The sequence below is a fragment of the Pleurodeles waltl genome, chromosome 3_1, assembly GCF_031143425.1.
Source record: "Pleurodeles waltl isolate 20211129_DDA chromosome 3_1, aPleWal1.hap1.20221129, whole genome shotgun sequence".
NCBI lineage: Eukaryota > Metazoa > Chordata > Amphibia > Caudata > Salamandridae > Pleurodeles > Pleurodeles waltl.
In genome coordinates, this window is record NC_090440.1 from 392686680 (window position 1) to 392710321 (window position 23642).

The following is a 23642-nucleotide window of genomic DNA, read 5'->3' on the forward strand; positions in this document are numbered from 1 at the left end:
GGCTGCTCAAACAACTTCACCTGACTGTTTTCTACAAAGGACTGCTGCCTTGCTGTTGGCCTGCTGCCTTGCTGAACTCTTGCCTTGCTGCTTAAGTGCTCTCCAAGGGCTTGGATAGAGCTTGCCTCCTGTTCCCTGAAGTCTCAGGACCAAAAAGACTTCTATCTTTCAACTGGACTCCTTGTGCGCTGAAAAATTCGACGCACAACTTGCTCCGTGGTGAAGAATTCACTGCACGCCGATCCGGAAAGACGCCGCTCGACCCCGCAAGGAAAAGATCGACGTGACGCCTGCGGTGCGACCGGAACTTCCACGCACAGCCCCCCGGAACGACGCGCAGCCGGACAACAAGCCCAGGATTCCACGCACAGACCCCGGGGTGTCTGAAAACCCCACGACCCACAGAGTAGACCTGTCCGCGTGCCGGAAATCGACGCACATCTTCCTTGCGTGAAAAATAACGAAGCAAGTCCGTGTGTGAAGGGATGAAACCGACGCACACACCATTCTTCCACGCATCTCCTCCTCTGCGGCCCTTTGCGGAGTTATTTCACTCCAAACCAGGTACTTTGTGCTTGAAAGACTTTAGACACTTCATATCACTTTTCAGTGATATCTCTACAATTTCTTAATGCATCTTTCATCATTTTGACCTGCAAATGCCCAGATAAATATTATATATTTTTCTAAACACTGTGTGGTGTATTTTTGTGGTGCTATATTGTGTTATTGTATGATTTATTGCACAGATACTTTACACATTGCCTTCTAAGTTAAGCCTGACTGCTCAGTGCCAAGCTACCAGAGGGTGGGGACAGGATAGTTTGGATTGTGTGTGACTTACCCTGACTAGAGTGAGGGTCCTTGCTTGGACAGGGGGTAACCTGACTGCCAACCAAAGACCCCATTTGTAACATTCTGCAATCCCTACACCTCTTGAGGTGTAAGCTTACTTTCTTGCAATGGGTTCTTTGTGACTTGTCCTTAGGTCGCCTCTTTTTCTCTTATAACACAGTTCAGGGTTATTTTTTTCATTTCTGTCATTCTTTCTTTTTTATTCCTTCCCTCTACTCCTGTATTTTTATTTTCTTTTTTACAGTTGTTAATTTTGTAACTTGGTGTAAAACAGGTCTTTCCTTTCTTTACACACACGTTTTTGATTAATTTTAGGATTGTAACTTGGAATAAGGTTTTGAAGAATCTCATTATAACAAAATTGGTCATTAGTTGTGTGGCCTGTACAAGTAATGGGTCTGCATATGTCCTCCACAGGAAACCAAACATGCCATGGTAGTGCTTGCCTCGCACAGGGTAGTGAAGCAGAGCAGTCCAAGGACTACTCAAGGGAGGTGGTGTGGACTAGCAATCCACAGTCACAGATACACATTAATAACTCTCAACATATGAGCGTTCAATCTGTGCTTTTAATTTCGAAAAAGGAAAAAGTTAATTTATTACATCCACACACTACTCAATACTATGCAGCAATTTACAAATATTCCCAAGTGGATGGAAATGCTTCTTGGTGACACTGCGAAATCACTCTTTTCCCTCCCAAAAGGGAGGTCTAGTTCAACAATCACATGTCAAAACCTTTACTTGTGTTTAAAAAATGCCATGATGGAACATCAATTTGGAGGACCGCACACATTGCCAATAAACCTGCATACTTTGAACATGAATGGTTGTTAGTGTAATTTCTTCATTAAAACGTTCACAAGGGAACAGGAATAAGCACATCTGGGTGACTGGTGAATGCAAGATTACTTTAAAAATGAATACCGCAATCCAAATATCCCATTTATAATCACAACTTGTGCAATTATATCACTTCAACCCTAGGAGGTGTTTGCAACATACACTTTAAATTACCTTTAACATATTATAACATATTATAAGATAATTTAAAGAGAATCACATTTATAATCACAGCATGAGGCACAATTACCAACATTCACCCCATATTAAACCACTTCAGGCCACAAGGACTGCAGCTATAATCTCTGCCCCTGGAGAACATAGCACTCCCAGCTGTAGAGCAAAAGCTCCAGCCTGGAGAATGCTTGAAAATGGCAACAAATTCTGAGAAGGTTAGTCTTTTTATATCCCACCACACTTGGGATGGGGACTTTTTATTTCTTTTAGGGGGAGGCTGTGCTGATCCTGCAGCTCCCTTGCAGATCATGTTGATGATGGCCTATTCTCCTGGGGCCACCACAAAGCCATCATGAGTGATTTTTGTTTTAAAATGTGGACAAGCCCCACAGGACATTATGGGGTGCCCTTTTGTGCTTTCCTTGAATATCTGAGCAGTGGCTTTCCTGTTGCACTGGGGAGATCCACTCTGACTTTCCTTTTGTTTGTGGTTTTACTATGAGGCATTCCGCCGTGCTTTTTTAGTTTGGGGTGCCTGGTCCCACCCTGGCATCCCACATGCATCCCTTGTAGCGGTACAGCCTGGGGAACCTACCCCGGGCTGCCTTGAGCCAGCTCCCCACTCTGGCTTCTCCCACTGGAGCCAGCAGCATAATTCCTGTCTGTCTCCTCCTGCAGCATCCGGAGAAGCGCAACATCGCTTCTCCACCTCCATTGGTGGTCAGGGGCCTAGAGCTGGGATCTTGGCCCCCCCAAAAAATAAAAAGAGCCTAGTGTTTTGGATCCCAAGACTCCTTGGCCCTAGCCAGCTGGAGCACTTTCCTCAGGCCTGTTGGCATCAAAGGTGTTGAACATTGCAAAGAGTTGGGTTCACTGGTTCCCTGAACCAGCCTTTCACTTTCTTTCTCCTCTGGGCTTTTGTCCTCCCTTGTACAGATGCCCAGTATTTCCTCCAACTGGTCCTCAGGAGTGTCAAGGTCCTGGGGAGTGTCCCACAGGTTCTAGGGTCAATCAGAGTCCGGGTCAATCAGACAGAAGGCAGTCAGGGGGTTCCCCCTTACAACTGCCCATGGCGGCTGCCTCCAGTCCCAGTGTTCCACAGAAAATCACTACCAGGAGAGAGCTCTCCCCCTTGCTGAGGACCTTTTCAATGGGGGCAGGAGTCTCCAGCAGGGCCACGCCTCTGGCCTATCCTCACGTGCCACATCATCTCTCTGCCCCTCTCCCGACCTCCCTGCACTGTCTTCTCGGATAGCTCAGAATGGCATCTCCTAGGATTCACTTGTCACATGTGCTCTGGCGGTCTCAGCCCCACCCCACGCTGACATCACTGCCACGGCCTTTCCCAGCAAATCTTCAAAGGAGCCTATTCCTGGTTGACTCCAGAGGTATGGACTCCCTCCTTTTTTAATATTTTTAATGGCATGGGGCAGGCACTCTTCCTGGCACATGATGAGAGCTAGCTGATTGATGCAGAGCACTTCACTCACTCCTTTCCTCCTTCAGAGCTGACTTAAGCACTGTTAATTGCTGCCTTTGATGGGTGAGGCCTTTGTTCTTGCAGTTTGAGAGAAAAGTAATTATCCTAGCCCAGCAGGGTCACAAAGAGCCTGGGCTCTGATCCTGAGTCAGAGACATATGACATTCCTGGATGACCCATAAGATGTACAGATATCCTTTTGGACTTTAAATAATTATTCTTTTCACACAGGTTACAGTATACGTTGGTGCGACTCTGGAGTCTGAAGATCAAGGAGAACCAGAGCTGAGCCTTAAGGCAGCTTTTCCCATATGTGTATAATAGAGTGTCACTACAGTCAAGACAGTAAGGCACACAGACTTTCCCTACATGTGTACACCCACATTATAAAGCCCATTCCAGGTCACTGCCCAACCCGGCATAGTCCCTTCTGCACCAAGCTATCTGTGTGCTGTTCCTGGGCTGCGCACAACAGGAGTCTCCCTGTACATGTACTCCGCCAAATGTCTCTTACCCTTCCTGTGTGTCGCAGTGGCCTTATCTTTAAAGGTGGACACTGGCAGTGGATGTGTGCAGTCCATTTGATCATGAGTTCACCATGAGTGAGTCACAGGGTATGAGGCTTTCCCACAGTAAAAGGTCAAAAACCAGTTGATCAAAAACTAAAAAATCCAGGGGGATTAAATGGTCAGAACCACCTTCTCACACCCATCAAATAACACCTGATGTGACTTGTGGGTCAACTGGTCCTATTGCAAGAATCTCACCTCTCAGACAATGATATTGTCAAGATAAAGAGAAAATGGATCAGCAACATATTTTCTTCCTCCTTCTCTTTAAACAAAGTTGGAATGGCTAATCTGTGCCACAAATATTTAATGTTCTTGGTCTATAGATATTTGGGACAAACTTTGATCAAAACCTCACTCTACTGACACCTCAGCTAGTGTAGTGCATGCATCATTTTTCTTGTATGACAGGCTATATTACACTTCAAATAGATTATTCACATTTATTTTAGCAGGACAGCAAACTTGCTGGAGTTGGGATATTGTTGATGGATCATATATGCATACGTTTTTACTTGTCCCAAAGTTGTGGATTTCTGGACAAAAGTATGGTTCAAGATTAATGTTCCCGCCCTTCTTCTTTCTGGGGCAGCTTCAAAATGCAATGGTTGTTGCTATGGCATGCCCACAGCAACACCCACTGCACGCCCCTTCCACACAAAGTGCTGCATGTGAAGGGGCCGTATTTACAAGGTGGTGTTAAGCCACAAAAAGTGGCTTAACGCCACCTTGTAAATATGGCGCAGGGAGTAGCGCTACCGGAGCATCATTTAAAGTGACGCTCCGGTGGTGCTAGGGGCTCTTAAATATGACCCTCACTTTTATTTTGAATATTGCCTCACTCCATGGTGCTGGCTGTTGCGAAAAATTAGTTACATCAGGCAATAGATATATTTTGTACTCATTTTGGGGAATAAGGTATTAACAAGTTGAACAAGCTGAGCTAGTTCAGCTCGTTAACTGCTTGCTATGTTTAAGAGGGACTTTAAATTTAGCTAAAGGTTCGATGCAGGGAGTGGTCAATTAAGGATAAAGTCAATTATACTTTACCTTCTTGCAGTCTCCCATCAGCAGCAGCAGCTCCCCCTGGAAAGATTGTCTTGACATAGATGCCGATAGGGCCATAAATGCTGTCCTTTCCTCCAACAATACTGAAGCCGAGCCCCTAGTTTGCAATAGACACATAGGTTAGGAGTCATAACCTTGTTATATGTTCTCAGACATGTTATACATCTCTAATGTACATTGTACAATGAGAAAGAAAGTGACAAGTGTGCATGTGCGCCTCTGCGTGCATGAGTGAGAATATCATTTTCTTTCCACCTACCACCTTTGTTCATTCACTACAATCATGTGACATCCCCTTTCTTGTGTTCTTGAAAGATGATAGCATTAGTGATATGCTGTAATCATTAATTAGAGACGCAGACAAGCACTGATTGAATCAGATCATCATTGAATTATCAGTCCAGGCATACGCAAACAACTTCCACCAGTCGCCATTTATCCAGATCTCCTCATCCGATATTAATCAATGTATTCCATTTGAAAATTGGATGTAGCTCTTCTTCACTGACCTTACACTAACTTGAATATAATTTTAATGTTTTGTATTTGTAGTCAGCTGGCTTTTTGTAAATACATTAAGGACAAGTTTTACAAAATATTCACTCATGCCCTGTGTTACTCTAAAGGGAGAGAGCAGAAATGTGCCAGATCTACCAAGAATCAATGCACTTTTTCTCTTTTCCTGCACTGGCACTGGCGTATTTTAGACTGCTGCATGCCAAGACCCAAACCTTTGTGCCATAGTGCAAAGATGACAGCAATCCCTGAGGAATAGGTTTTGTACTTCAAGGGGACCTTCTACATCAGGCTACCTGTTCACAGTTACCAGGCTGTGCACAGCAGTATTCTCGCACGCACTCCTGGCACGCGAGTGCACAAATGTTCATCTGTAACAAACCAAGTGCTTCTTACCTTAGCTGTGTCGCAGTGGCCTTATCTCTTAAAACCTCGACACTGGTGGTAAATACGCAAAATCCATTGACAATGTGATTACCATGGGTAAAACAAAAGTACTGAGACTAACAGTAAAAAATCAAAAACTGGGCAATCAAAAAAGCAAAACATCTGGCTGTACAAAATAGGTGAAACCCATTTGCAACAGTTGGATTTTGCTATTTAATTGAGTCCTTAAATCATGTTTCTAGCCAGTCCCAAATGGAAGTTATGAACTACATGGAGTGATAATGAAACTCAGTCTTTTTCTATGGGGGGGCCAGCCTTGCAACAGTGAAAGGCAACTTTGGAGGATTTTTCCTTCCAGGACATGTAAGATTTAAGTACACATGTTTTGCTTTTTAAATATCATGCACCCTGCACTATGGGCATTACAGCATTTCATTTATAGGTCCAAGGTACATATAGTATCATATGCTAGGGACTTGTAAGTAAATTAAATGTGACATTTAGATGTAGGTCCATTTTACCATGTTTAAAAGGGAGAGTTTAAGCCCTTTACCACTGATTAGCAGGAGCAAGGTGCACAGAAGTCTACGGCCAACAAAAGCAGGTTCAGCTAAAATAGAGTAGTGAAGGCTAAAAATCTGGTGGCATACCACACAAAAGATGGTTATTTCCAACCAAAACACACACACACACACACACAAGAGGAAGACAATAGCAAATCACAAACTACATATTTAAATCTGTAACAGTAGTATTAGTGGCAAACCCTGCTTAAATGCACTTAGCAAACCACTGGTACACCAACTCACTGCCATAGAAATCAACAGAGATGTGGAAAGACAAATGGAAACATTTAAATTAAATTAAATAATATTTTTAATAAATTTAATTTTTTTAAGTGTCTTAATGGTATTGTTTTAATAAAATAATACATTATCTACATCTAAGATTGCAACACATTCAGAACTTATGATACTGTTACGGTGAGGTCGGGAATATTTACAATTTTAATTACCTTTATTTAAATGTTAATAAATTAAAATAATGTAATAATTAGTAATATATTACATTTTAGTGCAGGTATGTTGTCTCTTGTTACTGTCGTAGTCCTAGTTGAATAAAAGCTAGGTAAATATTTCTAAATAAAAAATAATATTTAATTTGCATACATTTTTAAATTATTATTCTTAAAATTCCCAATAGTTTACAATAGCCAGATTTCTGCCTTCATAGCAGAGACCTCAACAAACAGGTGGAAATTAATAACAATAACTTTACTCTCATAAATATCAGTTTAATGAGTCTACAATCCCTCACTTGAGGGAGTGGACATTTGTAAGTCTACATGGAAGTGTAAATCTAAGGATCACATTGTAATGGTGACGCAGTCTATAAGGAGATTTACACCCAGGAGTAGGTGTAGATCTAAGCACGAACGTGTGAATAGGGCCTATAGTTTTACCTTTGCCATAATAGGGTAATAGGATAAATTTACATAGACTAATTGCATTAGGAAGTCACATACATTGCTGGGATTTTACTGGGTTCATATGGAGAATTAAGTATCTATTAGTTACATTTAACAGAAAATGAAATGAGGGAGGCAGGTGAGCATCCAAAACTGCAGTAGTGACCTTTCGGAACACTAAATTAACTTTCAACCAAAATGCAATCTCTTAAATCTACTTTCATACATTTATCTCAGCTTCATGGAAGTTCACATATATTCATGTTTTAGATTTGAAATGTGAAGACCCTGAACTATACAACTACTCCTTCAAATCAAGATAAAACCTGAGGCTTATAACCTTTCTGATACTTGGGATTAAGGACTCAGTAGAATCCTGATCTCCAGGCTTGTACTTGCTTACCCTCCACTATATTTATGAATTCACTTACCTTATTTAATTCAAAAGACATAAGCTTGAAAGGGTTTTTAACATCCTATGAGACACACTCAAAAGGTTTGTGTAACCATCTTTGCCTGACTGTGGAAAGGAGAGCTTAGTGGTAGTTCAAGATTTATAAGTTAGTTAACATACTCTCCCCAACACCACAGTCTTTCTCATGGCATACACAAACATTCAATATGCATTCTCGGATAATCAGGGGCTAAGAGGGTACATCTAAGAAACAATTTGTCTGTTGCATTGTAAGTCATGAGTTTCGATACAGAAATGGAAAAGTGAGTGACATCTATCTGTTCTCATTTTCATTTACATTGACTCTTATTCTATAGCACCAAGCAGACAGCAAGGCGTTACACTATGGGAGTAATTTGAGTTTGGCGGGCAGAAAAGCCTGTGGTCAGGTTGCCGCCAGTGTTGCCAGCTTCCCGCGAGACCCATTACAAGTTCCTCGCTGGGTCAGCGGGCGGAAACGGCAGCACTGCCCTGGCGGATTAGGACCGCCAGGAAACGACAGCGGTGCCCCGGCAGATTAGGAACAACCAGCACCACCAGCCCCTCCAGTGGAGGGAAACTGGCGGTGCTGGCAGTCTGACCGTGGCTGAATCCGCCAAAGCTGTCAGACCACCACTTTGGCAGCATTCAGACCGCCACCATGGCCTCGTAATGACGGCCTAAGTCTCTCAATCTGATTTCCCAAAGAATGTAATTATGTTGTTCTGTCCCTGTAACTCGGTTACAAGTTGTAGAGAGCCACCCGGGCTCTCTTTTTGTTATGACTGAGTTCCGCACGTCCTGACGTAGGACGGAATCGAGGTGCGTTAATAAAGTTGGGGCTGCGCTGACGCAGTTCCCCCTGAGACCCCAACCGAGCTGTGTGTGTGTCATTTCGGTCCCGCAAGATTGCACTGACTGTGCAATCCTACAATGGCAACGAGCGGGATAGATACCCTGCGTCGCAAGTAAAGAAGAGAAAAAAAAAAAGAGAAGAAGGCGAAAATAAAACCGTGACCGACGTAGGTCTGAGGCCGAACTGCACACGAGGAAGCGTGGCTTGCATAAGCCGATCAAGTGGGGAGAGGCGCTCGGCGCCCAACTGTGCAGGTACGCCGCCCTGACCCCCCTCACGGAGCCCTGCCGCGTCCGGCTAGGTGCACGACAACCAAGCACCTACAACACAAAAAAAAAAAAAATGAACGAAAGCCCCGGCACCCCAGAGAGCGTTGCTGCAGCCTGTATGGCACGTGGCAACCGTACAAGCCCTGCCGCGGCCTGAACAGCGCGCGGCAGTCAAGGAAAGAAGGCAGCTTACCTCCGACGCCAGCCGCCGAGCCGCGCCTTTGACGAGGCTCACATCGCGGAATGAGGCCGGGCGTGTCTGCACACGCGCGCGTCCCGTTGCCTCAATACGCGACGCTCAGGCTGCATTTCCCCAGGGAGGGGAACGCAGCTGCAGAGCCAGAGGGGCCAGAGCCCCGTAAGGAAGGAGAAAAGGGCAGAGCGCCCCAAGAAAAAAAAAGGGAGACAGTGGAAGAAAAAAAAAAGGGGGAATAATAAGAAAAAAAATAATAATAAACTTTTGTAAAGAAAAAAAAAAAGAAATAACAAACAAAGGAAAAAATATATAATGAAACCGCCAGAAGAAGGGCGGATAAGAATTTTTTTTTGTGTGGAAAAAAAAACAACAATCAAACTGTCTAGATATAAAGAAACCGCCAGAAGAAGGGCGGACAAGTAACAAAAGAGAGAAAAGAAATAAATCAGGGGCAGAAGAAAAAAAAAAGAGGTGAATTCAAGGCAAAACAAAGAGAGAAGACATAGGCACGAACAGAAAAAAAAAAAAAAAAAAATCCTAAGAAAAAAAAGAGAAACGGAAGATAATACTCAACATGAATCATAACAGCAAAAACGCCTACATATCTAGAGGCATCATGAGTGCCCCACAACAAGAAAACCCCCAACTCCCCGTGCAAGTGGGTGCAACTGCCCACTACTCAGTCACTGCGCTGCCCCCTTTCAGCCAACTGGTGGATCCGACCACAGCATCCCCAAGATGGCGCCTGTGGCTAAACCAATTACTTCTGTGCCACTCGTGAGACGGATGGGGCTGTGCGCAGATCTCTCATGTTGCTCATGGGGGGAGATGAACTGCAAGAGCTGTTTGATGCGGTCCCAAATACAGGTGACAAGGCGGACTTCAACGCAGCAGTGGAAGCCCTGAACAAACACTTCGACCCACAGCTAAACTCAGACTTTGAACGTTTCAAACTTCGGCAGGCTCAGCAAACAGATGCTGAATCAATGGATATGTTCTATGCACGGCTGAGAAAGTTAGCAAGCTCGTGCGTGGGCCTTAATCAGCAGGAAGAGATTAGGGCACAAATCATTCAAGGATGCCGGTCAAATGCACTAAGGAAACTCATTCTACGCCAGCAAGGCATGCCCCTTGACGACATCCTGGTCTTGGCAAGGTCACACGAACTATCAGCGGTGCGTGCGGATGCCATGGCGGCAGTGAGAGGACAATCACTGGCCGCTGCATCAAATACACGTCCAGTCCAGGTGAAGGAAGAGCAGGTAGAGGCCATCCAAACTCGTCAAACATCAGGACGAAAGGTGAACCCCGGAAGACAAAACGCACGCACCTGCCGAAGCTGTGGATATGATCATAAACCATCAATGGTGTGCCCAGCGAAAGGGGAAACATGTATCAAATGTGGCAAAGATAACCACTTTGCGAAAGTATGCAGGTCTGGCCAAGGATGGCAAGGGAACCAGAAGGCAAGGAACACAAAAATCAGAAGTGTGACTAAAGAAGTTGATGACTCTGGTGACACCACTAATCAGAAGACTCCAGTCTTTGAAGAGGACGAAGATGAAGACATCTTTGTGATCTCGTTCACTGGGGGAGGCAAGAAAATAAACGACCCCCACCTATGAGCAATGTCCAGATTAATGGCAGGTCGGCAACAGTACTCATAGATACTGGAGCGTCAGTGAACGTGATGGACAAAACTCTGTTCAGGCAGTTGACCCCAACACCATTGCTTACCCCAACTACCACTTGAATTTACAACTATGGGGGAAGGAAACCACTGCCCCTGAGGGGCACTGTGGAGGTGTCGGTGTCCAGTGGGCAAGCATCAACGCTGGCAAGATTCTACGTGGTGGCTGGAGATCGAGGTACGCTGTTAGGCTGTCATACTGCGGAAGAGCTCAAATTGGTATTCTTTGCTAGACAAGTGTATGACACCCACACTGAACGCTTAGTTAATGAGTTTCCGCAGCTCTTTGAAGGCCTGGGATGACTCAAAGGTAAAAGGGTCAAGTTACACATAGATCATAGAGTTACACCCGTGGCCCTCAGACACAGGCACGTTCCATTTCACCTACGACCAGCAGTGGAGAAGGAACTGCAGCTGCTGGAAGATGAGGGAGTGATTGAGAAGGTAGATGGGCCCACACCGTGGATGTCACCGCTGGTAATAGCACCGAAGCCTAAGCAACCCGGCGCTATCCATTTGTGCGTCGATATGCGTTTAGCCAACAAGGCTATTAAAAGTGAGCGGCACATAACACCTACAATGGATGATATCATAGCGGATCTGAATGGCGCCCAGTGGTTCTCGAAGTTAGATCTCAATGCTGGGTATCATCAGCTGGAGCCTGACAGTAGAAACATCACTACTTTTTCAACGCATGTGGGACTGAGGCGATACGGTGTCATCAGCCGCTGAAGTGTTCCAAAATGTGATCAGGGAGACGCTCTCAGGACTGCAGGGGGTAATCAATTTGAGTGAGGATATTCTCATCTATTCCAAAACCCGAGAAGAACACCATCGACACCTAAGGGCTACACTGCAGAGGTTATCGGAGGCTGGACTGACCCTCCATAAGAAAAAGTGTGCATTTTATCAGACGTCAGTAGAGTTTTTTGGCTATGTGTTTTCAAAGGATGGTCTACAGGTGGACCCTCGAAAAGCGGATGCTATTCGTCAAGCCCCAGTTCCGAAGAACACCACTGAAGTCAGAAGCTTCCTGGGTATGGCAACTTATTGTGGAAGGTTTATCCCACAGCTGGCAACCATGGCAGAACCTCTCAGACAGCTCACGAAAACAGGGCATCGGTGGGAGTGGAGCCCGTTGGCAGACAAGGCGTTTGCCGAAATCAAGACGGCTTTACTGATCAAGTCAACTATGGCATATTTTAACCCTCGCCGACGAACGGAGGTGGTGGTAGATGCAAGTCCAGTGGGGTTGGGTGCTGTTCTTCTCCAGGAGCAGAACCCACAGGAATGGGTTCCGGTTGCGTATGCCAGTAGAGCGTTGTTGTCAGTTGAAACAAGATACGCCCAAATAGAACGAGAAGCTTTGCCGATTCGGTGGGCGTGCAAGCATTTTCACCTGTATCTCTACGGCCAAGAATTTCAGGCGGTGACCGATCACAAGCCTTTAGTTGCTCTGTTTGCAGGTTGTCCTCGCCTGGCACCCCTGCGGATAGAGCGTTGGACTGTTCTGCTGCAACCGTACCGGTTTACTGTTGTCTACCGCCCGGGAGTGAACAACCCGGCAGATTATTTGTCTCGTCACCCGTTGCTAACCACACCTGATGACTCTCAAGAGAAAGATGAAGAGAACACGGAAATATTTGTCAACATGGTGGTGAAGGCGGCATGCCCTAATGCTCTAAGTGTAGGAGACATTGTGGACGCCACGAAGGGGGATGCAACGCTCACCCAGGTCAAGGAAGCACTTGATCACAGGAAATGGAAGCCTTTCCTGGAAAAGAACAATGTGGCTAATCAGGAATGTAGAGCTGCAATGCAAGGAATGTGGAGGGTGTGAGATGAATTGTCCACAGATGGGCAAGGACTGATCCTGCGAGGAAGGAGAATTGTGGTGCCTCAGAGTTTATGGGCTAAGTAGTGGAGTTGGCACATCAGGACCATCAAGGCGCTGCAAAGACTAAAGCAAGATTGCGGGCCAAGGTGTGGTTCTCTGGCATGGACAGCCAGGTGGACGAATTGGTGGGAAAATGCCATTACTGTGTAATCACCTCAGGGGAGCCACCCTGCTGTCCCGTGGTCACTGAGCCAGCTGTGTAAGGCCATGGACAAAAGTGAGGATGGACTTTGGGAGTTTTCCGGATGGGCGGCTATCTGTTGTCCTCATTGACTCTTGCACCAAGTTTCCCGTTGTTGACGTCGTATCTTCCACGGCCTTTGAGAATGTGAGGCCGGTGCTTCAGAAAACCTTTGCCATGTTTGGCCTTCCGGATGAACTTAGAACAGACAATGGCCCGCCTTTTCAAGGACAGGAGTTTCGGTCTTATCTTGATAGTTTAGCTATACATCACCGCAGGGTTATGCCCTATTGGCCACAGGCTAATGGGGATGTAGAAAGGTTTATGTGAACTCTAAACTGTGCCCTCAGAATAGGAGTTGATCAAAGAGAAGACAGTGAGAAATGTCTGCAAGATTTCTTGAGTGCTTATCGCCAAACCCCTCATAGCACTACAGGGTGTGCCCCGGCTGCCCTGATGTTTAAAGTTCCGCCGCGGGATTCCATCCAATCTGGTCCTCAGTGGACACCACCAGAGCTGAATGTTGAAGCCACTCAGCAGCGCAGGGAACGCACTAATCGGAAAGCCACTGAACGGAGACGAGGTCGATACAGGAGTTTGCAGGAAGGAGATATGGTTGTAGTAAAGAATCGCCGGCCAGGTGGGAAATTCCAAACTCCATTTGAGCCTGAACCATGGCAGGTTGTCAGTGTTCGAGGTACCATGATAACAGCTGCTCGAGGCCGGCAGAGGGTAACCAGGAATGTATTGCATTTCAGAAAGGTAGGGGTTGCGGTCACATCCGAGGAGGAGGCAGAGACTGATGCAGAGACTGATCATTTGTTGTTTGAGTCTCCAGCTGAGGAGGTGCAGGCCGAGCGGGCTCAGGTAGCGACGCCCAGTGTACAACACTCTCCGGTTGAGACACTTCCCTGGGGTGGACACTATCTTCTACGCCCCAATCCGGTGCCGAACAGTCAGCTTCGAGACTTTGTGTGCACCCTGGATCCCTGAAAGGTGCTCCTCCTGAGACTTTGGTTCGTTGTATCTGTTCTGTGACTAATCCATTCTATTTCATTTTTTTGTGTTTCTAGTTTCCTTGCATTCTTTCTTTTCCCTTCTGTGTGAAGTAAAACATGGGAGGGATGTAGAGAGCCACCCGGGCTCTCCTTTTGTTATGACCGAGTTCTGCACGTCCTGACGTAGGACGGAATTGAGGTGCTTTAATAAAGTTGGGGCTGCACTGACGCAGTTCCCCTTGAGACCCCGACCGAGCTGTGTGTGTGTCATTTCGGTCCCGCAAGATTGCACTGACTGTGCAATCCTACACAAGTGACAAAACAAAAATACATTCCCAAAGATAGGTCTACTCCTGCATTTATACAGTCTTTTTGCCCATATTCTCCCTTATCCAATCCCCAGCCTCGCACATTCGGTGAATTAGCGGCAGCATCAGTGATGCCAGTGGCAAGTAAAGTGGAGCCTCAGCTGGCATTTACCCCCGGTGTGTGAAATAAACTATATGCATGAAGAAATACAGATGATTTTTTGACAATCTTCTTTTCCTGGGTTTCCATAGCAACACCTCTTTGTTTACAGCACCTCTCTTGCACGTTAAATGCCACTCTTATGGCCACTTAAACAGAAGGCTTCCTATTCCAGGCTTGAAGTAAGTCCATAAGTAAGCGTGATATGTAGTTTAAAATCTACACTGCTATGCTGTGTGTACAAATATTGACGCCAACTGTGAAAAAAAAATATTTACATTTTCACCATTAGGAGTAGGAGAAATTTGGCTGCCAGTTAGCTTTCATTTCAAAACTGTGAAAGAAGCAAGTGTTAGGAGACGTGCTAGAGTTGGACAAAGAAAAGAAGAGAAAGAGTGAGTAATACACGCGGAGCTGTGATTTATGTGGCAGGTGTTATGCTCCTAGAGAAGGTGACCAGGGAATTCCTATGGCACAGAAGTGGATATTATTCGGTTTCATGCACACGCCCAAACACCTCTCTTTTACACACAAAAGTTCATTATGTTTTCCTGGTTTTGCATTTGCGTTGACAGGGTGTGCAAAATCACACAGAGTCCTACCTTGCCTTGGCCTTTCATCAGCACTATGTTGGAAATGACGGAGGCCTGGGACCCGCTGGACACGTTCATTAGCTGGGCGGTGCTCAGGGATCTCAAAGGCCTTAAAACACCCTGCAATAGGAAAAAGAGAGTCGTTAGAAACATTGAAGGGGTGGTTTTGTCCGCTAATAATGTCCGTTCTAATTGCCGCAGTACAGCTGCCCTTTCCACTTGGACTGCGTTCTTCTAACCATTCCGGTAAGTTCTTCTGGGACTTAACCATTTCCAGAAGAACTAACATTTCTGTTCACATTAACATAAACAATATCCTCCCTAAAAGTATTTAAAACAAATGCCACATCTAATTACAAGGTGATATGTTGACACTAGCGGTGGGTGACATTTTTATTAGAACCAGGAATCTTCGGCCTCGTTGAACTTGGAAGACGTTTATCGACTTCAATCGATTGATAGTAAAAAGTCCTCTCAATTTCTGTTGATTTCGTGCTTCAGCCGAAATGTATTGTGTGAGGAAGCATACGAAATGAACTCTGTAGTAAAGCGGTTCAACTTGATGGAGCACAGCACTAATAATCATAGCGACTATGTGAATGCGTTCAACACTGGAGCGGCTGCTTTAACCATGTTTTTTAAAGATGGTTAGTGTCATGCCAGAGAGCTTCCACGATCCGGTCCCATACCTGCTGGTGCTTTGCAGAGAGTTACATTACCAAATACTCTACATCTGAGCTCCCGTTTGGTGATCCTAAATTTACGGGATTATTGGCAAAGAATAGTGTGAGATTTAGGAAGGGTAGTAACTGGTTTAAATGCTGTCCATTCTTTAAGCTTCGCACGTTTTTACTAAACATTAGGTCCAGGTGACACCAAAGAACATGATCTCTTGTTGCACTTACCTGTACTCCTCCCACAGGGTAGTCCAGTTGCTGAGACTGTGACTTCCTGGTGCTGTAAAGGCACTGGCGCTGCCTATCTTTGCCCACTGATGCCCTCTTGATCACAGAAGGGTCAATTTCTCCTATCCAGTATGGCTTGACACCTGAGATGAGAATGTATTGTAACATATCCAAAATGAGATCTCAAATCTTTTTCAGCATTGCCCTACACAATTAATTATATCAGCAAACGCAGTTCACAGATGAAGACTCTTAAAAAGCCTACATCAAAAAGGATAAAACAGATAAATTAAAAAGGAGGTAGAACCTGTCTTGGAACTTATCGTGGATGCACCGAGGTTGTCATGTGAAAGTAGGGTGTAGCAAGTCGGTATGTGTAAATTAAGTGAAAATTGCAGCAGGTGAAATGGCCAACCTCATTCAACCTGAGGCAATTAAGGCCAGTACTACGTTGCCACCTTGTCAATGGAAATCTTTCATTTTCTTAAACAGGCATTTATGTTGTGAAAAACAGTATCCTCATATTCAGTGTACAAAATAATAAGGCACGGTGAGAGTGGGTACACTTGGTTTAATGTGCAAGTGCAACAATGGCCTTTCGCGCTATGTGTGTTGTCTTTGGTGAGATAAATGTATAATTAAATTAAATAAAAAGTGCAAGGTTCATGCTAAACAGTGAAGTTTATGGGGCACGTGGCATCAAATAATATAGGTACTCACAGACAAAACCTCAGTCCAACCCTTATGGAGACACCCGCTAGAGACAATCACCTTGTTTTCACAACATTTCCATAGTGACCTCTTGTTTGCTCTCGTCTGAGAGGTTGGTATTTTCAAAGTTTCAATTGTGGTCCTAATGTCTACTACATACCATTGAATGTTCAGCTATTACCTTTCCATTTCGGATCCACTGGCCATCAAACGGTGATGACACATATATACTGATTTTTACCATTTAATGCTCACATTCTATGTAAGGACCGGAGGCTCGGATTACACATTTCCCCTCTGTTATTTTCAGCTGAGCAGCCCAAACATCTTAACCATAAATCATTGAACCATAAGACTACACTTCGCATGAGTTTTTGGTTGAAGAAAAACAACATTCCTCCAATGGCTTTGCTCTGTCCAGTATAAAGCCCTAATTAGGGAAAAGCACTCCCCCTTTCTTCGCTGCCCAGCAGCCAGATAAGTGCTTTTCTTTGATGATTGGTTTTCTGGTCAATAGCGAGTCCTTGGGGTGGTGTTTTCCTCATGGGTGAGTGGCGAGCGCCTTAACAGCTTAGTGATCTTTCTATTTTGAAGTTACACTGATGGTAGTGCAGCTATTTTGTGCCTTCCTTCAGGACCATGCAACCATCGCTTTCCCCTCTCTCCCTCTGTTCCTCACTCCATGGTATCTCTCTTTCTCCCTTGGGGGGCCAAATCCCTTCTTTCTCCTACAAAGAGGCATCCCAGCTGCGTTTTTCCTGGCAGCCGTCGGGGAGTGGGATTTCTTTGTGCGCTGCTACGGTGTCTGGTCAACGTCACTGAAGGGTGCAGAGGTGTACCAGGCAGCGTGCTTGTCTCGCTGGTACTCTCTTCCGCCTCAGTGATTAGGGGGGCTTCGGGAGCTGAGCAGACAAGCGTGCATTACCTCAGGTCTTATATCAAGTCACCTTTTTTTGTTTATCTGGCTTTATGTACAGACAACTCTAGTTAGCAGTTTTAGTCCTGTGAAATTCCCCTTTGGTCATAGTAGACTTCACACAGTAGCTGCAGTCATTGAGCTATAAGTGTGTTGATTACCATTAAACAAGAATTGGTAACTACAAGGGGGGTCATTCTGACCCCGGCAGTCAGAGACCGCCGGGGCCAGGGTCGGCGGGAGCACCGCCGACAGACCGGCGGTGCCCCGCAGGGCATTCTGACCGCGGCGGTTCGGCCGCGGTCAGACAAGGAAAACCGGCGGTCTCCCGCCGGTTTTCCGCTGCCCCTGTGAATCCTCCATGGCGGCGGAGCGCGCTCCGCCGCCATGGGGATTCTGACACCCCCTACCGCCATCCTGTTCCTGGCGGGTCTCCCGCCAGGAACAGGATGGCGGTAGGGGGTGCCGCGGGGCCCCTGGGGGGCCCTGCAGTGCCCATGCCAATGGCATGGGCACTGCAGGGGCCCCAGTAAGAGGGCCCCACTTTGTATTTCACTGTCTGCTTTGCAGACACTGAAATACGCGACGGGTGCCACGGCACCCGTCGCACCTTCCCACTACGCCGGCTCAATTCTGAGCCAGCGTCATTGTGGGAAGGTTGATTTGCCCTGGGCTGGCGGGCGGCCTTTTGGCGGTCGCCCGCCAGCCCAGGGCAAATCCCAAAATACCCTCAGCGGTATTTCGACCGCGGAGCGGTATTTTGGTGGGGGAAGTCTGGCGGGCGGCCTCCGCCGCCCGCCAGACTTAGAATCACCCCCAAGGTCTTTTTGTGGGAGATATATTACTACAAATGGCACATCCCCAAGGGAAACAAAAGGTGGTGGAGGAAGAACAGGAATTTCTACCCCCCCAGTGAAGGGATGGTGGATGTAATTGATCCTTCATTTCAGTGCAAAATCTCGTCAGCTCCAGAGCCTATTAACAAGCAACTTTCATTGTTAGCAGCTTAGACCAGCAGCATTTTTGCTGGTAAATATAAGGGTCCTTCCCCCTCAGGGAATGCACAGGAGTTCCAGGGTTAAGAAAAATAGTCCCTAAATGGCATTTCAACCCTCCACAAGCAATGCATTTGAGAGGCCGCACCTAACACTCTTGAAAAGACAGGCAGGATTCCACGAAGATAACCAGAACAGCGGCTCTTGGACTAACCTGATGATGATCCATTCCTCCCCTCTGGAGATGTTGCCAGGGATGACTGACAATGTTGATGCTGGGGATGAACCAGGCACCAGCAGCAAGTGGAGGCTGGCAGGTGGCCCCAAATATCCGAGATTCGAATCCGTGAAAGGTGACGGTTCCACTAACCCCTTGGATATGTTAAACCCTGATGGCATTTTCCTCCCCTGTTTCTCTGACTGGACCACAGCCACTAAGGTGGTGCAATATGTGGGCAACCGGATTGGAAATCCCCTAGATATCAAGGTTCAGTGAAAACGTAGAGCAGAATGCCCTAGGCCCTTGTCATGACTCCATCTCGTGCCCTATGTGCTGTAGGTTTTACTCGCTGGGCTCATGTCATCCCTCCCTTGTGGTGCCTCACTCAGACTAACTTGAATATAATTTTAACATTTTGTATTTGTAGTCAGCTGGCTTTTCGTAAACACATTAAGGCCAAGTCATCCTTCTTTTGTAATGCCTTCCTGTTGCGCCTTCCTGTCTCAAGCACCCCATGGCCCCTTCTTCCTCTCTCCCAGTAAGCTTGAACCATTGAACCTCCTCTTCTGTTGCTAAGTAAGTTTAATCTGTTTTGCACCTGCAGATTATCACGTGTCCTTAGGAGAAGTTATGCTCTCTACTGTGACCCACTGAATTGTACCATCATATACTTGGGGTTCCGTTATACTTGTTGATTGTATCTAATTACTGTTTACACCTGCCAACTACAAGGATTCCTATCCATTGTATGCAACACACGATTTTCCCCAGGTTCATTGGAATATTACAAGCTTCCATGTAGGACACGTGCCTTCTGGAACAATCTCTTCTTCGGCATAAATACCCCTTCTGAACCGGTATCGACACTTGGCCTTCTTCCAAACCTGTCAAGTATCATCCTTGCACTCACCTCCTGAGTCTCCTGGCACTTCCAGCTCTCTAGTCTTCCAAGCCTTCCTAATGATTCTGTGATCCTGGCTCCTAGGATGCTTCTAGTGTCTTCCGTCATGAGCTACGATTCTGCTTCCCCTTGAGCTTCTTGCACCATAGCCTATCTTCACATTCCAGCAACTGTACGAGACAAGACTAAGTACTTTCCCCTCAGATTAATGCACACTAGTCCAAAGGCTAGCAGATAATTCAAAGACTGATTTCTATGAAGGTGTTAACATGACTTTGGACACTGGACATATTTTGAGTATTAATCCTCATAAGGCCCAGCGCTCCAGACTCTTCTCGGTGCAGCACTCCAAACGTATTTGTACCCAAATGGAAAGTTTTGCTCCTGTGTTTCTTGACAAGTTGTATCCAGTGTTTGTGGAGGAACTTATAGAGCTTGAAGTTATATTTGAGTTTGAATCTGAACCTTGTATGTTCCAGAGTGCCAGAAAACTCCTGTTTATTCTGGAAATGGTCCCTGCTCTCTCTCATACAATATTTTTGATGTAGTCTGTAAGTGTATGTTAACGTGTAAACAATTGCTACAATATTCAGGATTGAGAATTGGTGGGTAATGCTGCTTCTTGTTGTTTCTAGTGCTCCACTCCTGCTTAAAGGTAACGCAGTCTAGGGAGTCCCGAAGCTACTAGGCAGTGAGCAAGATAGCAGAGCAGTTTCCCTCAGTGGTGCAAGCTCATCTTTTCTTGTTTTATCGTATTTTCCCCTTCCCCCTGGAGACAGTGGGGGAATAGGGGTTGACGTTGCCTTTCTTCAGTTCCTGTCTCAGGGGGGATAGGAGGTCCAGCATTGTCTCTGAAGTTGGAACCAGGTAAGCGTGTAACAGCCGTAGTTCCAAACAGGTTTATACGTTTCTGTGGCTTCTATTTGGCCTTTCCGCACCACCATGGTGCTTCATCAAGATCATGGAATGGCTTTGTGCAATAGGGGTTCACCGTATTGTCTATCTCAACAACATCCTTCTAATGAAACAAGCCCTGGATTGTCTACGAGATCAACTACAGGTGGCAGTTTCCTTTCTATAAAACCTGTGGTTCCTCATCAATGAGCAGAAGTCAGAAGTAATCCCTGCTCAAAGGATAGCCTTTCTGGGTTTTGTAATTTCGTGTGATCCGTACTTTACAGAGCCTTACAGAGTTTGAAGGCCATGCATCTCAGGCAGGGACTCCTGTACACCGCAGATGTTTTCTTCAACTCGAAAGCCAAGGAGATGATTGTATGGTGGTTGGAGCTCATGTAAGCCTTGAATGGCAGGGCCATCTTTGGATCCTCGCTGGATCTTATAATAGAATCAGACGCAAGTCGACTAGGTTGAAGAGCCAGCTGTGCGTATTCTACCACCAGATGACCTTTGGCCAGAAAAGAAAATCTAATCACAACTTTCTGGAACTCCTGGTGGGCTTGTTTGCAGTCAAGTGCCTGCTTTCGAACAAAGTGCCCTATTTCTCTGATGATGACCAATGTCTCAGGGGTGAGATGCATCAATCATCTAGAAGGAACGTGCTCCAAAGCCTTGGCCAATCGGGCCAAAGGTTTTTGGTATAAATGCCTACTTCACAAGTTTTGGTGACCGAGGAGTATCTCCCGGGAAGGCTGAATCAGACAATGGACTGGCAGTGCTGACATCTGAAGGACTGTAGTGCCTGGCGGTTGGATCTGTCTCTCTTCCGAATCCTAATGAACAATTGGCGACCATGCCAGATTGATCTGTTTGCAGCATTCCTTGACCATCAATGTCCATGTTTCTTCAGTTGGCAACTAGATCACCTCGCAGAAACCAAAGTTTTGTTTCTACAGGATTATCCTTTTACCTCCTTTTCTATGATCATCAGGCTAAGTAAGGGCCCAGATCTGATGAGAAAGAGCTGAGATTGTATTGGTGATGCCACTGTGAAGATCTCAATTCTGCTATCCATTGCATCTGGAACTTTCAATTGATTCACCAATTCCTCTTCCCCAGACACCAAACCTGCTTAAGGATGCTCATGGGCACTCATCTCACTTGGTTCTAGCAGGAATTGTGTTAAAATCTTCTATGCTTGTGATGCATTCTATCCACACCTCTATTGCTCTCTGCTCTACTCAGCCAGTGTGTGATGTCATCGAATGTTGATGAGTGACTTGAGGAGTGTGACAGTTAGAGAGAGTGGACTGAGCAGAGAGGGTGCTTCTCCTGGTTGGGTTTCCTTATTAAGTAACTTGTAATTTATCCTGTAACCATTTAAATAAATCTATAACCTCTCCTATGTGAACTGGTTAGCTGACTCCTTCCTGCCACACAGTTATCTTTCATTACAACAACCTCTCCAACTGATGGCATGAAAGATTACAGGTCATGCTGACAAATTCTGGGCTCATCACAACCAGCTACCCACTTCATCAACCGAGCATGGGCAAGCGATGCAAGTCCGCATGGCACAGATGCTCTCGCTAGTGTGTGTGGAGGAATCTAGATCTTATGGGGTCAGATGTTGTAGCAATAGTTAATCTTTTGTCAGAGTTGGCTGAGAAGGGCCTTGCTTACAGGACCATCAATGCTTGCAGTTCAGATATTTTGCGGGCCACTTTTCTCTTCAGGATTTCCCAACAGACAAACACCTCCTGATTTCTAGCCTCACAAGAGGCATCAGCTTGTCTGGACCTCAATTTCCCAAGTATGCTTCTCTGTTGGATCTTAATGCTGCATTTGAGAGTTTTGGAATCCTGGAAAGATAATTAATTTCTATCTCAGACACAGCTTTTAAGTAAGCTGGCAATTATTGTATGTCTCTCTTGTAAAAGGGTGTCTGATGCTCAAGCTCCAGATATTTCAGCCATAATTTTGTCCCTGGAAGGGGCCTCTTTTTCCATCTTAAGGAGGACTAAGTCCGATACATGAGTGGTTCATTATCTGACTTTCCATCAACATCTAATATTATGTGTGATAAGATGCTGAAGGATGTATGAATCGATGATGGAAGAGCTTCACCCTCTGGGAACATCACAGCTACTTAGTGCCCTGAAGAAACCAATCAAGGCAGTTCCCTCCTCAACAAAAGTGAGACGGGTGAAGTGGGTGATGCAAGAAGCAGGTACTGACACTCTGATATTTGAAGCTCATTCCACTAGAGGGGCCAGGGCTTTCAAAGTCTTCCACATAGGGAGGCGCATGGAGGACATCCTGAATGTGACAGATTGGTACTCAGACTCTACTTTAAAAAAAATCTATTTCAAACCAGTCTTCTATGCTGCCTCATTGGTGGTTAATAAGCTTTAAACTTGTATAATCTGAGCCACTGGTCCTGACATAGAATGTAAAGCTTTCTAGCTAACGTGAAGAAAAGTTTCAATTCTATTAAGGACAAGGAGGGAGCATTTTCCACCCCTGCAATACTTTTGTATGTCCTCTCACCCACCAAAAAACTGTTAAAGATACTCCCAGAGGATAAGTATAATTTGCATGCATTATTCTGTTGTACACTATAAGCAATAAAGAGATGATAATTCTCATTGAATATTGTGCAGTTGTTTCAGTGGCTTTCTGAACTCCAATATACAGATTTTTGTTTATGTATTCCATAGGCAATGACAAGAAGCTAGAATTTTGATTGCCGATGAACGGTATAATACTTTGCAAGAAGAAAGAGGAAGTACTTTTGCTTGATAAGGACTTTACACTGGATGAAGCAAAGTCATTAGAGGAATGTCAGTTTTCTTCAACTAAAGATGCATGAGAAATGTAGTCTTATGTTTTTAATGATTTATAGTTAAGTTGTTTGGGCTGCTGAGCTGAAAATAAGGAATTAGAAATGCATAATCCTTACTTCTGTGACCTTAAGAGAACTGAAACGTTCCTTCATATAAGCTAGGAAATTGTACATTTGTCTATCCTTTGATATTTGACTAGAGCAAGGCAAGACAATTTTGTTTATTTTTATGGCTCACTGGTGATGGGCAGGAACAAGTAATAGGTATCTAAATATAATAAAAAAACAATCACATGTAGCATTGGTGA

General features: G+C 45.3%; 1 protein-coding gene across 4 annotated transcripts in view; it reads right to left on the reverse strand.

Annotated features, from left to right (window-relative positions):
• The window catches only part of IL16 (interleukin 16), a 470913-nt gene that overhangs the window by 198406 nt on the left and 248865 nt on the right, over positions 1-23642 (reverse strand). For all 4 annotated transcript variants that reach the window (XM_069222586.1, XM_069222587.1, XM_069222584.1 and 1 more), the window contains exons 4-6: positions 15850-15992; positions 14954-15064; positions 4975-5089 (exon numbers count right to left, since the gene is read on the reverse strand). In XM_069222586.1, the coding sequence (XP_069078687.1) occupies positions 4975-5089; positions 14954-15064; positions 15850-15992 (369 nt within the window). The remainder of the gene's footprint in view (positions 1-4974; positions 5090-14953; positions 15065-15849; positions 15993-23642) is intronic.